This window comes from Arachis ipaensis, chromosome B1 (genome assembly GCF_059453495.1).
Source record: "Arachis ipaensis isolate K30076 ecotype BB chromosome B1, ASM5945349v1, whole genome shotgun sequence".
Lineage (NCBI taxonomy): Eukaryota > Viridiplantae > Streptophyta > Magnoliopsida > Fabales > Fabaceae > Arachis > Arachis ipaensis.
In genome coordinates, this window is record NC_142436.1 from 72237907 (window position 1) to 72254561 (window position 16655).

The window sequence follows — 16655 nt, forward strand, 5'->3', positions numbered from 1 at the left end:
CTATACCACAAAGGTTTTAATCTTAGATTAGAAATCCAAGAGATACACATTCAAGCTTGTTTGCATGTAGAACGGAAGTGGTTGTCAGGCACGCGTTCATAGGTGAGAATGGTGATGAGTGTCACATAATCATCATATTTATCATGTTCTTGTGTGCGAATGTATATCTTAGAATAAGAATAAGCTTGAATTGAATAGAAAAATAATAGTACTTTGTATTAATACTCGAGGTACAACAGAGCTCTACACCTTAATCTATGGTGTGTAGAAGCTCCACCATTGAAAATACATAAGTGATAATAGTGTTCATTGGCTTCGGCCCCAGAGGGGGAACTAGAATGACCAAGACCTCTAATACAATAGTAAAAAGTCCTATTTATAATGAACTAGAAACCTATGGTTTACAGAAATAAGTAATTGATGTAGAAATCCACTTCCGGGGCCCACTTGGTGTGTGCTTGGGCTGAGCATTGAAGCTTTCACGTGTAGAGACTCTTCTTCGATTTAAACACCACCTTTGGTGCCAGTTTGGGCGTTTAACTCCAGCTTGTAACTCAGTTCTGGCGTTTAACGCTAGAATAAGGCAGGAAGTGGGCGTTTAAACGCCAGTTTGCGTCGTCTAAACTCGTTCAAAGTATGGACTATTATACATTGCTGGAAAGCCCAGGATGTCTACTTTTCAACGCAATTAAGAGCGCGCTAATTTGGTTTTTGTAGCTCCAGAAAATCTATTTCGAGTGCAGGGAGGTCAGAATCCAACAGCATCTGCAGTCCTTTTTCAGCCTCTGAATCAGATTTTTGCTCAAGTCCCTTAATTTCAGTCAGAAAATACCTGAAATTATAGAAAAACACACAAACTCATAGTAAAGTCCAGAAATGTGAATTTTGCTTGAAAACTAATAAAAATATACGAAAAAGTAGCTAGATCCTATTAAAAACTACCTAAAAACAATGCCAAAAAGCGTATAAATTATCCGCTCATCAAAAACCTATTTTGGATATCAAGTTTGATGCCTTAGAGGTAAAATTTTTGTTGCAGGAACAGAGACCTATACATTTGCACAGACTTGTGCGCGCGCACAGTTCCCCTGTTTTTCCATCCCTATGCGTACGCACAGCAATGTGCGCACGCATAATCCTACACACTTCCTCTGTTCGCAGCACACGCACACCTTGTGCGTGTGTACACTACATTCCTTTCCCCCTGTGCATCCGCACACCTAGCGTGCGAGCGTACACTTCAACCTGATCACCTTAAAAAAAAAAGCCACATGTGCGCGCACATAGATATGTACGCCTGCACAGACCTTGGCAACCCCTCTGATCGCAGCACACGCACCTCTTGTGCGTGGGATTGCAACCCCTTCTTTCCTCCTGTGCATCCGGACATGACCCTGTGCGTCCGCACAGGCTGCGATACCTCTTCTGTCCGCAGCATCCGCACCCTGCTGTGCACGCGCATACCCCTTTCCTTCGTCCTTGTGTGCGTCTGACACAACCTTGTGCGTACGCACGAGGTTCTTTTCGAACGTTAATTCGAAAAGAAGAACACTCGCGCTTCAGTTTCCCGAAACACCTCAACCCTTTCTTTCGTATTCTTCTTTTCTCTGAATCCCACCAACCCAGCCCCTAATCCAGACCACCCTAGCCAATGCCACCACCTCCATCCAACCGCTTCACCGCCGGCAACCATCGCCGACCCTCTCTCTCTCTCTCTTCCTTTTTTCTTCTTCTCTCTCTTCTACATTGCCCCCTCTTATCTTCCCTGTCTCTGCGCGACAGTAGCCCTAGCCAGCGCCAAGTCACCGTTCGCGCCTCCTAGCCTGGCGAGACACCATCAGCGGTGGCAAGTTTCTGTGCCACCACGACCGCGCAACCACCACCCTCCTTCTCCATCCATTTCTTCTTCTCTCTCCCTCTGCATAACAATTTCCATTTTCTTCCCTGTAACCTACTCCTTACTATTTTTGTTGCATTTTCTTTCTTTACCTGACTTTAATTTCTATTCTAGTAACTAGGTGGCTTTAGGTTAGATAACTTCTGTTTCTGGACTGAATGCTGTTGATTGACTGATTATTTTTGGATTTTTGGGTGAATGCTGCTTTGTATGAACTATGAATGCTGCTGTGTATGAACTGTGAATGCTATTTTTCACTAATGCACATAACATGCTTGATATAATGCCTGAATTGAATTTTTTATTCAACTTTTGTGTCTGATCAGCATAGGTTTTAAATTTTCTTCCTATTTTGCATTGATAATTTCTTACCTGTGCAAATTTCTGTTGATTTGGATGCTGCCTGAGTTTTAATTATGATCATGCACCCTGTGAAACTTTTGCTGAAACATCAAACTGAATTGGACTTTACCATTGTGATTCTGGTGTTTGATGTCAATCTTTGCTGTGGATATCTTACTTTACTAGACACTCTGTAATCATGTACTTAGTCATTGAATTTTTTGAAAAAAATGAAACTGCACTTGCAACTTGCAGCTGTGTTAGAATACTAGGCTAAGACCATTTTTGTTTAGTACATTCTAAGTGCATAGCATGATTGTGTTTAGTGAATTGATGCTATTGCCTATCCATCAAGCTGTTACAAAATTGAATAACCACATACATAGCAACTAGTTCCTTTATGTTTTTGAGCAATGCAATCTGTTTCTCAATCGGGTATTGCTTTGGACAAGAAGTTATGTATATGTGATCATTTCTTATCTTCTCAACATGAATATTTGCATGCTTTTATTATGGCTTTGATAATTGCCTTTTGTGCCAATTTTTTCTAATTCTTCAAAATTCAAATGCCAAACTGCAATAATCAATTTCTTTCAATTCAATTCACTTGCATTGCACACCTAAGTCATATATATGCTTTAGTTGTTGTTCATTCTCTTTTATGTTACTTAGGTCACTTGATTTTGGGAAAATACACCTCTTTTTGAGCAATTAACTGTTTTATACATGTTTTCCCTTAATTGAGTGTTGCTTACTTTATTGGCTCTTATTTGAATTGTTTTACTGTTTCCTTCTTTTTTTCTGTGATTTTTATCTGTTTCTCCTGAGTTGTACTCTCTTTTTTTTCTTTTTTTTTTTGTCTTTTTCAGGATGGCTCGCAAAGGAAAAGAGAAAGCCAATCCCTTGGCTCGTCCTCCTCCTGTGCCTCCAAGTAACCAACCGGACACATTCATTAATGCTGAAGCCCAAGAACAATACAAGAAACTGGAAAAACAAGCCTTTCACTACAAGAGAAAGCTGAACTTGTCCGAGAAATATGCGGATCAGATTCTTAATAGATTAAATTTTTACCATTGGAAATTCGTAGAATTCGATCCGGTGGAAGTCAATGAACACCAGGTTAAGGAATTCTACGGAATTTTCCTAAAGAGGGACACCCCAACTGTTTTTCTGAGAGGTGTCACATTGGACACCTCTGATACTGCTTTAGAGGCCCTCTTGGATATTCCGCATATTCCTCCGGCTCGTGATGCCTATCCTTAGATAGTGAAGGAATTAACAACGGGCAAGCTTTCTTTAGATGTGGTTCTAAAAAAGATTAGCCTATCTGAGGCCAGATGGGAGTACAGCAAAGGGGATAAGGCGGTTTCATTGAGCATTGCATGCACTGACCTAAATCCTGAGGCAAGGATCTGGCAGCAGATCACCGACTATATCCTACCGAGCACGCATGCCATGCACATTAGGGTCCGTGTGGCAGTTTTGCTTTGGGCTATTCTGGAAGGGAAGAGGATCTCTGTTCTTTCCCTTATCAGAGATTCGATGTGGAAGGTAAACCAACAACAGAAATATAATATTCCCTTCCCATCGATGATCACCAGATTAGCCGCTTTATCTGGAGTGGAGAGACGCCCAACAGACTGGACGTCTGTCTTCATCAGTAAGCCCTCAGCACCTCCTACAGCTCCCGCACCCACACCCCGACTTCAGACACCTTATGAGCTGGGTTGGGAGATCATTCAGCTCCTCTACCATTTCAAGCACTGCAACACTCGCCGCTTCCAGTGGATAGTGGCGAAGTTCGAGGGTAAAGACTCTGGGCCACCTCCTCCAGATATGCCAGAGCCTGAGGCCAAGACAGAGGAGCCGGCATTGGATGAGCCAGCAGCTGAAGCTGGCCAGGCAGTTGAGTCCCCTGAGTAGAGACCGGCGGTGCCCACGGTTGATGAGGTAGTAGATCAGAGAGTTGAGGAGCCGGCAGCTGGAGCCGAGCAGATAGTAGAAATGGCGGTAGAGATAGCTAACTAGGCAGTTGAAGAGCCGGCAGCTGAGACCACCACAGAGACTTCCCGTGCCATCATTATTTATCAGCGTTATCACCACCCACCACCATCCGATGGTAGAGCTTCTCATGGTTGATCACCACCGTCCGATTTTTTTAGCACGGAGGACCGTGCATGATTTAAGTGTGGGGGAGGATCTACGATTTTTGGGTGTAAACATTCTCTCCTAAACACTTGTCATTTAGTTTATTCTCAGCTTTTATTTTGCTCTTTTGTAGATATTTCTGATATTTTGTCTTATGCACTACATTTTAGTACTTTAGTTTGTGTATATATATTAGTTGTTTCTAGTTATCTTTAGTATTGCACTTTCGTTTTGGTATATATATACATATTGCATCTTTATATTGCTTGGTATATAGTATAGATATGGATTGTGATCAGATGAGGTAAATAGCATATGCCTAGTTTACCTTGATCCTAATTGTTCATGTTACTTTATGCTTGTTGAAAATTTGGGAAAGAACTAGGAAATTTTGAAAAAAAAATTTGTATCCAACACAACATACATACATATAGGAAATAAGTTTTGCTGAAAAATAATGAAGATTTTCAAGAGTTTTGTTTCAAGGGAATTCTATTAAATTAATTGAGAAAATTGTTTTCAAACTTGCTTGAATGATTTCTTTATGGAACATAGAAGAGTAAAGAACAAATACCTTGTGAGTTTTGGGCTATAATGAGTGGTTACACATTCTAACCACTAACTTTGTTCATTGAATATTATATCTCTTCTATGATTGTAATCTCGGTTTTACTTGATTTTTTATTTCCAATGGTTGATGTTTTGAATTGCATTGAGCATGATTGAGGCCATCTTTGATAAAAGCTTACTTTACCTATATAACCTACCATTTGCATCTACCATTGTTAACCCCTTTTGAGCTTTATCTACCCCGTTGTTCTTGATATTAGCACATCACAACCTTAAGTGGAAAACCATGATTTACCTTGGATTGTATCCTTGATTAGCTTAGGTGAAGGTGTGTGTTCCATTTAAGTGTAGGGGAATTTCGGGAAACATTGGTAGTGAATGAAAATATTAAATTTGGGTATTTCATTGAAAATTTTGGAAAATGGGAACAATCATGTATGAACTACTAAAATCATATGCATTTTATTTTCAAAAACAAAGGGAATGAAAGTTACCCTAAGTGAAAGGAAATGAATAAGAAATGCATATGTGATGTGATTGATAAATCATACATGAGTGTTTGTGAAAAAAAAAAGAAATGATGGAAGGTAGGATTCCATTTTATTTTGATTTGGTTGATATAGGTTGAGTTGGATACTTAAACTAATCGAGGATTAAAACCATTTTAGTCCACTTGGCCATATCTATCCCATCTTTACCCTAACCCCATTACAACCATATGAAGTCCTCATGATAATTGCATTCATGCATCACTTGTTATTGATTGTTAGATGAAAAGAAAAACCTTGAGAGCATGATTAGGAGGAGACTTGAGTGATTAACCCTTAGACACCGAGTGATTAGAGCGTATACACATCTAGTTAGGGTTCAATTACTCAATTCTATGTTTCCATGCCTCTTATCATGTATTCTTTCAAGTTATTTCATTTTTTAATGAGTGAATCAATTCTTTAGAATTTTGATTGCATTGAATTAATTCCTTGCTAAGCCCTATATGTCTATACTTGCTTGGGAATTTGATTGTTTGTTTTCACTAATTTCATTAGATACTATAGATAGATATATAGGTATGGATAGTATATACATACTTGCATGCATAAAGGTAGTTGCATTTAATAAGTTGATTGCCCCTTTTTTATCATTCTCCTTGTTGGTTTAGCATGAGGACATGATATTATTTAAGTGTAGGGAAATTGATGAGTCCATATTTGATGAGATATTTCGACTCAATTTGGATGGACTCTAGCACATGAACTCACACTTAAGCACCAAAATAGTATACTTTTGTGTTTTGTTCCCAATTTGATCCTAAAAGTGAAAACATACAATTTTGTGCTTGAAATAAACAATTTAATTCCACTTTTATTTCATTTGATGCCATGACATGTTTGCTGAGTGATTTCAGGTCAATTAGGCAATAATGGATAGCCAAAAGTGGAAGAAAGCATGTACAAGGGAGAAAACATGAAGAAAACAAGGAAAAGCACACACAGCAAAGTGTGCGTGCGCACAAGCACATGTGCATACGCAGAGGTCAACTTTCAGCCAAGTGTGTGTATGCACACATCTGTGCGTACGCACAGGACCCAACACATGATTTCATTAATGAAACACGTGCAACGCATTTTCTGAGGCCTTTTGGCCCATTTTGGAAGGCTTGGAGGCTGAATTGGAGTGCTATATGAAGGGGAATTCAACACATATGAAGGAATTAGGACTAAGATTTTATTTTCCATAGTTTTACATAGTAGGAGTAGGAGTAGTGTAGATTAGGGAGAGCTCTCTTAGGGTTTTAATTAGGATTCATGTAGCATTTTATAGTAAGCTTTAATTTTGGATTTTGCTTCTTTAATTGTAAGTATTCTCAATTTCCTCTTTAATTACATTGTCTTTATTTTTATTTTCCTATGGTTCAAGTTACTTTATTCATATTTGTAATTTTGTATTTCTTGAAGTTTTGATCAATGAATTTTATGTTTCATGCTTCTTTTATGCTTGATTGCTTGTCTATATTTGGTTTTGTTGATAGTTAGTTATAGTTTTTCATTTTACTTTGCAATTTTTCATGTATTACTTTTATGCACACAAGGTGTTTGTGAAAATGCCAACTCTAGATTTTGAGTAGATTTTCCCACCTTGGCTTGGGATTTGAGTTCCTAGAATACTAGAGTCGTAATATCTGACATTTAGTGGTAATTCTTGGGGAGTTAGTTGACTCTTGTTTCCATTGAAGCTAGCCTTTTATCAACTAGTTTGGTAAGTTGGTTAGGACTTATGGATTAAGGTCAATTATGCTTGCTTGACTTACTCCTCGATGTTTGGGGTTAACTAAGCGAGACTAACCCATGACAATGACCATAGTTGTGGTTATGGCGATGATAGGATTCCTTAGATCCTCATTCCCAAGTCAAGGCTCTTTAGTGCATTTATAGCATTTTCACTAGTTTTGACCTCATCTTCTCTTTACTTGCATTAATTATAATTTTGATCATTCCTTAGTTCTTTCATTTCTTAAGTTCCTTTACACTTTGTTTGGATGGAAGATGGAAAATGAGAGGAAAAAAAATAGAAGGAAAGAAAATGGAAGGAAAGAAAATGAAAGGAAAAGTTAATTTTCTTTTATGTTGTTTGGATGAAGAGAAAATGGATGGAAGGAAAATAGAAGAAAAATTTTCTTGTGTTTGGATGAAAGGAAAAGTAAAAAGAGAGAAAATCATAACCAAGTGAAATTACATTAATACCCTTCTTTATGTTATATATAAATTATAATATACCAATGAATTTAAATTATTTTTTAATAAAAAATTATCTAAATTATATTTCAAAATTTTAATGTGTTATCTTCGTTAACAATAATATTTTTTTGAATTCATTCTTTTCTATTATCTTTTAATGTCATAAATAAAAATATATTTTGTTCTTTTTAAAAATATATAAATAAATAATCCTGTAAAAGAATAATAAAAACTACTCATACCTTATATCATTAATCTCCTTAAGCATATTTAAAAAAAAAGTTTCACTAAATTGTATTTACAAAATAAAATATTATCAAAAGTGGGTAGTATTTCTTTCCAAGTACGTACGACCAAAAATTATATACAATTTTTATAAACATATAACAAAAGCCCAAAAAAGTAATAACCAAAAGAACTCATAGAGAGTACTATTTTATCACCAGACAACACTTTTTAAAAGAGTAATTCTTCATGGTCAGCGTCATCGCCTACTTCCAAAAAATCAATTCTACATAGCTTGAGCCATCTGTACCCACCTACTTCAAAAGAATAAAGTTTCTCCGAGTCAAAAATATTAACACATGATCGATAGCTACTTGTACTAAGCAGTGTACTTGTTGTTCCCAAACATTTTCAAGTATTATGATTCCTGCACGAGCATATACAACAAAGACCAATTAATTCAAAGATCAGAGTTGATGATGATAATCTATTTTATCGATGTCTTTCTATCTAAACAACCAATCAATCTCAAAGTATATATAAATAACATGATTTTCTACCATGGTTAACATAAATAAAACAGAAAATGATATCTTCTTTAAATACATCAAGATATACCAATAGTAGATGGCACTCAGAAACACATAATCAATTAATGAAAGCAATAACCTGAAATTAATCAGAAATTAAATGCATATAAAAGTTATACCTCTAACGGTTAACGTTTTATGGAAGTACCATATCTCCTAAGTGAACACCAGCAGCTGTCATGAAATGAAAAAGAGCATCCAATCACATTTCAAGTGGGATCCCAAAAATTTGGCACTTTTTCTTCTTATTTTCACATGAAAACTGATAACACTGCATTCGAGCTAAACCAATCAGACCCAATTCAGTCAACATATCCCATACATCTGATTCGCTATAAAGGCGAGGCCTACTTTGTTGCATAATAGCTAACCCTTTTTCAGCAATTGCAACTTGTCTTTCAATTAATGACACTTGTTTTTCGGCAACCGAAACTTGCCTCTCAGCCACGGAAGCTTGTCTCTCAGCTGATTCAACCTGCCTCTGAGCTACATCATGTAGCTTGCTAGATAGATAACTACCCTTTTTGACAGCATCGGCCATGGTAGTAATTCCCAAAGCAACTTTCTCATATTGTGCCTCCAAAAAATCATTCATAGGAGACTTACGCTTTGTTCCTCTTGACGTTGAAGTCCCACCTAATTGATTTGGTTGACTATGAGGAGTACTTGGTGAATCTAAATTAGTAGAAAATATTGGGGTATCATGTCCCATATTAACATCTATGTCAGAAAATCCAGTGTTTTCAAATGAGTCATTCAAATCAATGTGATCTCTATCAAGTTGTTGAAGTCTTTCTCGTGAAGTAGCAGCCCCTTTACCGGTAGCTCTATCAGCTCCGAACAACTCCTTCAAAGTATCCTAATGCTTAATTTGCATTTTCTTCCATTTTTCTGCATGTGGTTTCTCCTGCATAAATAAATGTTAAAGTTATTGTGACTAACTTGGTCATTCGTATAAGTAATAAAAAAGTATAAGATATCTTAATAAAGTCTTGCCACACTTCTTCTTCAGCTTCAAACTTTCTAGTAACAGGATTCCATGCAAATCCACTTAAATGATGAAATAAGTCATATGCCTCAGCAAAATGATCTTTCAATGTCTTCATTCTATTCTTAATGTGGTTCTTTGTTATGTGTGGGCCTATTGCTAAGCTCAAAGACTTCACAACATTAGCATATGCTTCAGTTATCCACGAGCCATCGTTTCTATTACCTTTCAACGCTTCTTCTGCTAATGCATTCAACAGAACTTTATCTATCTCATCAGACCATCTTAAGTTGTCTTTAGAAAGTTGATTAGCTTCTGTTGTTTTGTTTTCTTTATTTGGCATTACTTAACCTGTAAAAAAATCCCTCAAAAAAATCTAATTAAACAATTCTGACTGTAAAATACAGATATTTACATATTCATATAACGGAAACATATAATCACATAATCACTTATAAAGTTTGATACACATTCCACATTTCAGCTGCAATATTATCTCGTAGCATTGCTGCATATCTATATGAGGTCTATGTTGCGTTCTTGTAGCAATTCTCGGTCAATCGCCTCAATTATAGATTGATCAACATCGACACCCATCAAAAAGTTATGCAATATACAACATGCCAAAAAAATATCTCTCATAGTTTCAAACGAATAATAAGGTTCAGTGTCACCAGCTATAATTGGGAATCTTTTCTTTAGAACTCCAAAACATCTTTCGATGACATTTCGTAATGAAGAATGGCGATGGTTGAATAGTTCTTTCGGATTTTGGGGCTCACGTACTGAATACTCTTTTAGGTGATACCGAACACCTCTATATGGTGTAAATACCCCAGGCTTTAGCATAAATCCAGCATCCCCTAGATAAAATTTTTCTACAATAGTTGTATACACAAATTAAAGTATGACATACTGTCTCTATGAATTTGAATTTATGTAGACAATTTTATAAATTACACTATTACAGACCTTCGGGGATTCGAAGTGGATATTCCCTACTTAGAACATCTTTTAAAATTCTCGAGTCAGAGGCGGTTCCTTCCCAACCAGACAACACATATGTGAATTTCATATCAAACCCGCAGGCAGCTAACACATTTTGTGTGGGGTGATCTTTTCTTCCATGAAAACGAGGGGCTTCCATCCTTGGTACCTTCACACGACTATGAGTACCATCTATGGCTCCAATGCAGTCCTTTTTTAGAAAGTATATGGACATATTAACATAACAGTTTCATAATTATTTCGTTGACAATTACATAAAATTCACCAAGTAAATCAAAAGACTTAGTACCTTGAAAAACGGATAGAATCGACTATTATGAAATATTTCATACTGAACATCCTCACCAGACGGTTGTTTGAAGAAGTCTTCCTCTAATGATAGAATAGCATGTAGGACGTTGTGAAAGTGGCGACTAATTGTCTCCCCTGAGTGGTGAAAGAAGAAAGACATGGTCCTAGTTTTCACATTGTGCCCTATAATATGTAGGAATTTAGCTACTTTCTCTTCAACCGTAGATCGAGTTGAATCCTTTACTCTACCAGTTCCTCTTAACTTTTGACACAACAGTTGAAATGCTTCAGGGCTCATACGTATGACATCTCGACATTTGTCAGACTTCAATAACTGTATCATTAACTGAGCACGCCTGTTTTCTCTTTCCAAGTTTTCGTCATTAATTTGCCTAGGCCTATATCGTGATAATAATTCCAACGTACACAATGCATGCACCGTAACATATGTAAGAGATGTGACACAAATATTTTGTCTCTTTTCTAACTCTTCCCTGACACGAGTTAAGATTTGTATTGGTTCAGGTTGATATACGTCAGTAGAAGTGACTTGATGTACTTGAATTTCTAAGTCATGTATGACGTTCGTTCTATCTTCTAAATTAGCATCTTCGATATTTTCGTTATCCATCTATGAAAATATAATGTTTAGAATGGACAGATCGATAGTAAAAATAAACAGAAAGTAACATATCTTGTCACATTCTAACAATTCATTTGTTGAAGGAAAAAAAAATGAAACTAAATGCTGAGAAAATATGGTTTCACCTTACGCAATATAAACATACCTTTATGAGACACTTATCTCCAACGCCTAAATGGCAAACTCAATGCCAAAGCTCTCTGCCATAAATAATAAACACACTGTAAGGCACATGGCATATTAATTAATGCATTGATTTATCAACAAAATTAAGTGGACTTAGCTACCAACAACACTTATTAATTTACACGGTAAAAAATAAGTTAACCAACACAGGATTTAGTATAATTTCTGAAAGAATGGGTTCAAGATACGTTGAATAAATGCTTTGTAAGTGCACCAATGAAACAAGCACACTATTTTGCTTAGCTATTTAGAAATTAGTAACAACTAAACCATCGACAATTAATAACACATTTTAGCCAGAGACAAGTAAGAAAAGCCGTTTAATTTAAAGAACTTTTGTATAATTTTAATTTCATCATAAAAAGAGAGATGAACTAAAATACTCATGATGACATTCAAAATAAATATAAGGTTTCAGCATGTATGTGCTATGCTCTATGTCCATTAATTTTTTTTAAATTCTATCAAAGATCATAAAGAGAGGAATGTCCAAATATTTTGTACCTATAGCAATGGTCGCTTTTTTCACGTTATTTTAATACAAAAATTTAAAATAAAACAATCATAAAGATAAGATCTAACCCGTTGAAAAAATGAACATACTTTCACACAATAAATATTTTTAGTATTAAATTTTTAATCTTTAATTATTTACCGGTTTACCATATAATTTATTAATTATTTCATTTGCCTCGTTTCAATTAAAAAATTCTTAACCTAAAACAAAACTAAAAACTCAAATAATAAATGGCAATTTACAAACAATTTCTAAAGATAAAGGATGATATGTACTCCTATGTAGGTACTCTTAAGTTAGTACCTTCTCTTTGAAGTTCGAACACAAAGCTTGAACCTTTGAACTTGAACTTGAAACTAAAAGTGATCTTATTCACAAATAAAATAAAATAAAAAATCCTAACAAAACCTAAGCATTCTATAAACAAAGTTTTTCACTTCCAGTTCAACCACTTTCACTCTCAGCTAATTCATTTTTTTTTCCACTATTTGGTTAAAAGAAGTGACCTTTTTTCCCTTGTTATTACAGTTTTTTTGCTCTTTCATGATGGGAAATTTGGGACTGGGTGTATTCAATTTTAATCATGTTTTATGCTTTTGGGTCATCAAAAAAAATTTTTAATTTATGATTTTTTTTACCATTTAGAGAGTTTTGGACTTTTGAATAAACTATAACTATAATATTGGTTCAGTTAATCACTACAATTGGTTGCAAATGAAGCAGGTAATGAAGAAATCAAATCAATTAAAAAGATGAGAAGAAATAAAAAATAAAATTACGAAATCAAACATGTAGAAATCAATAATGAAAATAATTCACAGTATCATATATATTAATTCAGCTTTTGAATAGAACAACAATACCTAAACGGGGATCACCAACACACAAGCCAGACATTAGGCAGCAGCACCCTCTACTGTTGAACTCTATAGAGTATCCAGATTTCACAGGCCAAACCCTAGCAAGCAAGCATGCACAAAACAGTAGATTTGAGGAACAACAACAAGAAACCAAAGCAAGAGGATCTCAGTTGAAAAAAAAGAGCACATACTATTTGCATGATTATTTTCCCAGTTTATTTTTGAAAAAAGTACAATATCGAACAAAAAAGAACTCACCTTTGGCTTGAATTTGTAAGGATGAAGAGGAGAAGGAGCTGCCACAACGATGACGAAACTGCCGTGGCTTGTGGAGAACAAACATGAAGTCGCGGTAGCACTGTCTGAGTACAACAATGAGATGCGGTGGAGAAGAGAAGTCTCTCCAAGTTTCAGAAACAGATAGCTTACATTAGGAGTTTTTCTTCGATGTTAACAGTATGGGTAAATTTGTCATTTTACTTTCATTGTAGAGTGGTCATTAATTTTCTTCGCAACTTTGGAAGGAAAAGTTGGACGTGGGTCCCACGCCACTATTTTCCCTTTCCTTCCAATTTCCATTCGCATCCAAACCACAGAAAATGAAGTTTTCTGTCCATTTTCTTTCATTGCATTTTCTTTCTTTCTGTTTTCTATTGAACCAAACAAAGCGTTAATCTTTTGTTCTTTGATTCAAAAAACCCCTTTTTGCCTCCACAACTGAAAGAGCAACACTTCCAATTGCATTCCAAGGGAGAACGACCTGAGGTTTCATTACTCTCGATTATTTTCTATTGGATTTAATATTTGATCTTGAGAATTCATTGTTGGTTTGGACTATGCTACCAATGAATTGATCCCAGTTTTGATGATTGATTCCGAGCTAAACAAGAATTCTCTTCGTCACAGTCTCAACGCCATTCTCTACGGTTGGGGACTACATTGGAGGAGATACCTCCTAGGGTAATAGAAGACATTCATGAGGAAGAAGTGGTAGTTAAAGTTCCACATGAGAATGAGGGAGACACAAAGCAAGAGGAAGAAGAAGTGGGCCTTAAGGAGCCTAAGAGGAAGGCTATAATGGATAAATCCATTCTCATTCCATTTCCCTCCATGGTAAGGAAGGCTAAGAAAACTCTGGAGTTTGACCTAAACATGCTTCAAGTATTCAAGAAGGTTGAGGTAACCATCCCACTTCTTGATGCCATTCAACAAATTCTGAAGTATGCTAAGTTTTTAAAGGACTTGTGCACACACAAAGATAGAATTAGTGAGTTGGAAATATTGTCATTGGGTAGTTCCACTTCTTCATTGATGAAGCCTATTCCGGAAAAGTACAGTGACCCCGGACCATGTTTAGTATCTTGTCGGATCTGTGGAGTTGCTTTTTATGACTGCATGTGTGATTTGGGGGCTTGTGTGAGTATCATGCCACTCTGTATATTTGCAAGGTTGAAGTTAGCCCCATTGAAAAGGTCGGCCGCCAAATTTGCCTTAGCCGACAAGAGTGTGATCACCATAGTAGGGATAGCGGAAGATGTGCTTGTGACAATCAAGGAATTAGTATTTCCGGTTGACTTTTATATCCTTGAAATGTCTTGGATGGATAAGGGAAGTTCTTCCTCAATTTTTCTTGGTAGACCTTTCTTGAAGACCTCTAAATTTAAATTGGATGCCTTCACCGGCATATACTCTTTTGAGGTAGGTGACAAGACTATCAAGTTTAACTTGGAAGAGGCCATGAGACATCCACCTTAAGAGCACACCGTCCTCCATTGTAATGTGATTGATGAAGTAGTAGCGGAGGTACAAAGAGAAGATTGCAACAGGTCATACTATCCTGTTAGTGAAGGGAAGGATAAACCTGAGGATAAACAAGAGAAAACCGATGAGGATGAGCTTCATGATCTTGATGAAAGAGAACCTCAACTTGAAGCGAAAAGTGAATTGAAGCCTCTACCTTTTCACTTGAAATATGCATTTCTTAAGGACAACCAAGGATTTCTGGTAATCATTGCTAGTGAGCTCTCTAGCCATGAAGAAGAAAAGCTCCTAGAAGTCCTAAGGAAGCACAAGAAAGCAATCGGTTGGAGCTTGGCCAACATTTTGTGAAATATTTGATGTATGAGGCATAGACTTTATGGGGCCATTTCCTAAATTAAGTGGATATCTTTACATTTTGTTGGCGGTTGATTACGTATCAAAGTGGGTGGAAGCGATACCTACCCGCCTTGATGACGCTAATGCTGTGGTTTATTTCATTAGAAACAATATTGTATGCTGCTATGGGTCGCGACGAGTAATCATGAGCGACCAAGGTACTCACTTTTGCAACAGGAAGATAGATGCACTACTCAAGCGATATGGGGTATTACATAAAGTTGCAACCGCTTACCACCCCCAAACTAATGGACAAGCAGAGGTGTCCAACCGAGAAATAAAGCAGGTTTTGGAAAAAATGGTGAATCCACAAAAGAAAGACTGGAGCTCTCGGTTGGGTGATGCATTATAAGAATATCGGACAGCCTACAAGAGTCTGCTAGGGATGAGTCCCTTTCGGATTGTCTATGGGAAGGCATGCCACCTCCCGGTTGAAATTGAACCTAGGGCCTATTGGGTGGTTAAGCAATGCAATATGGATTTCACCAAGGCAGGGATAGCGAGGAAACTACAATTAGAAGAACTCAAATGCCTTAGGTTAGAGGCCAATGAGAATGCAAGGATTTATAAGGAGCAAACTAAGGTATTCCATGATCACCATATCCGCAAGAAAGATTTTCAAGAGGGTGATGAAGTTATTCTGTACAACTCAAGACTCAGATTCATGCTCGAAAAGCTCCGGTCAAGGTGGGATGGTCCGTTTAAAGTGAAGGAAGTGAAGCCCTATGGTGTGGTCGAGCTATTCCACCCTCAAAGTGGTGCAACATTCAAAGTGAACGGCCACAGGGTAAAGAAGTACCATGGTTATAAGTCACCGAAGGAGTTGCAGGTGTTCCTACTTAAGGATGCACCCAGAAGAGGAGAATCTTAAGCTCGTGACCGTCCAACTTAAGGACGTTAAAGAAAAGTGCAAGATAGGAGACACCCCACCATGGTATGATATTCCTTGTACACAATTTCTTGCATGTAGTTTTTAGAATCTTTGTTTGATTTTTGTGATTGTTTGATTTTGTGAGTTTGTTTAAGTATGCTTGATTTTGTTTTGTCTTATTGAGCTTGTTAGAATGGCCATGAGGATTTCATTAATATTGGTTTAGTTGAATTGGTCATGTTGAAGAAAATGTTTAATTTTGAGTATTGTATGAAATTTTGAGTGTTTTTGAACGATCTAGCTTGAATGACTACCAAGATTGTGTTATAATTGCCTTTCCTCATGTTTATGTTTAAAAAAAAAAGTCACCCCACGCGTAAGCGTGGGCGACGCGTGCGTGCCGATTGCCTTCCCATAATTCCTGGTACAAAAACCAGAGAGTTGCGCTGGAATTGTGTGGAAGGGGTGCTGGGAGCACAAATTCCATCCATGCGTGTACATCATATGACACCTATGCGTCACCGGACTTTTCGCTCACCCACGCGTAAGCGTTGGTGACGCGTACGCGTCGATTGCAAATTTTGGCACTCTTAGTACAAAAACCAGAGAGTTGCGCCAGTTTTGTGC

General features: G+C 36.8%; 2 protein-coding genes and 2 pseudogenes across 2 annotated transcripts; 3 read left to right on the forward strand and 1 right to left on the reverse strand.

Moving 5' to 3' along the window:
* The first annotated feature begins 3109 nt into the window (after positions 1 to 3109).
* LOC148576997 (uncharacterized) lies at positions 3110 to 3794 on the forward strand (annotated as a pseudogene).
* A 4849-nt stretch (positions 3795 to 8643) lies between these two features.
* LOC148576998 (uncharacterized) lies at positions 8644 to 9384 on the reverse strand (annotated as a pseudogene).
* A 4693-nt stretch (positions 9385 to 14077) lies between these two features.
* LOC148576999 (uncharacterized) lies at positions 14078 to 14755 on the forward strand. Its single transcript, XM_088502825.1, has one exon. The coding sequence runs from the start codon at positions 14078 to 14080 to the stop codon at positions 14753 to 14755; it is 678 nt and encodes a 225-aa protein (XP_088358951.1).
* A 787-nt stretch (positions 14756 to 15542) lies between these two features.
* Positions 15543 to 16028, forward strand: LOC107608115 (uncharacterized). The gene has a single exon (XM_016310005.1). The coding sequence runs from the start codon at positions 15543 to 15545 to the stop codon at positions 16026 to 16028; it is 486 nt and encodes a 161-aa protein (XP_016165491.1).
* The last annotated feature ends 627 nt before the right edge of the window (positions 16029 to 16655 follow it).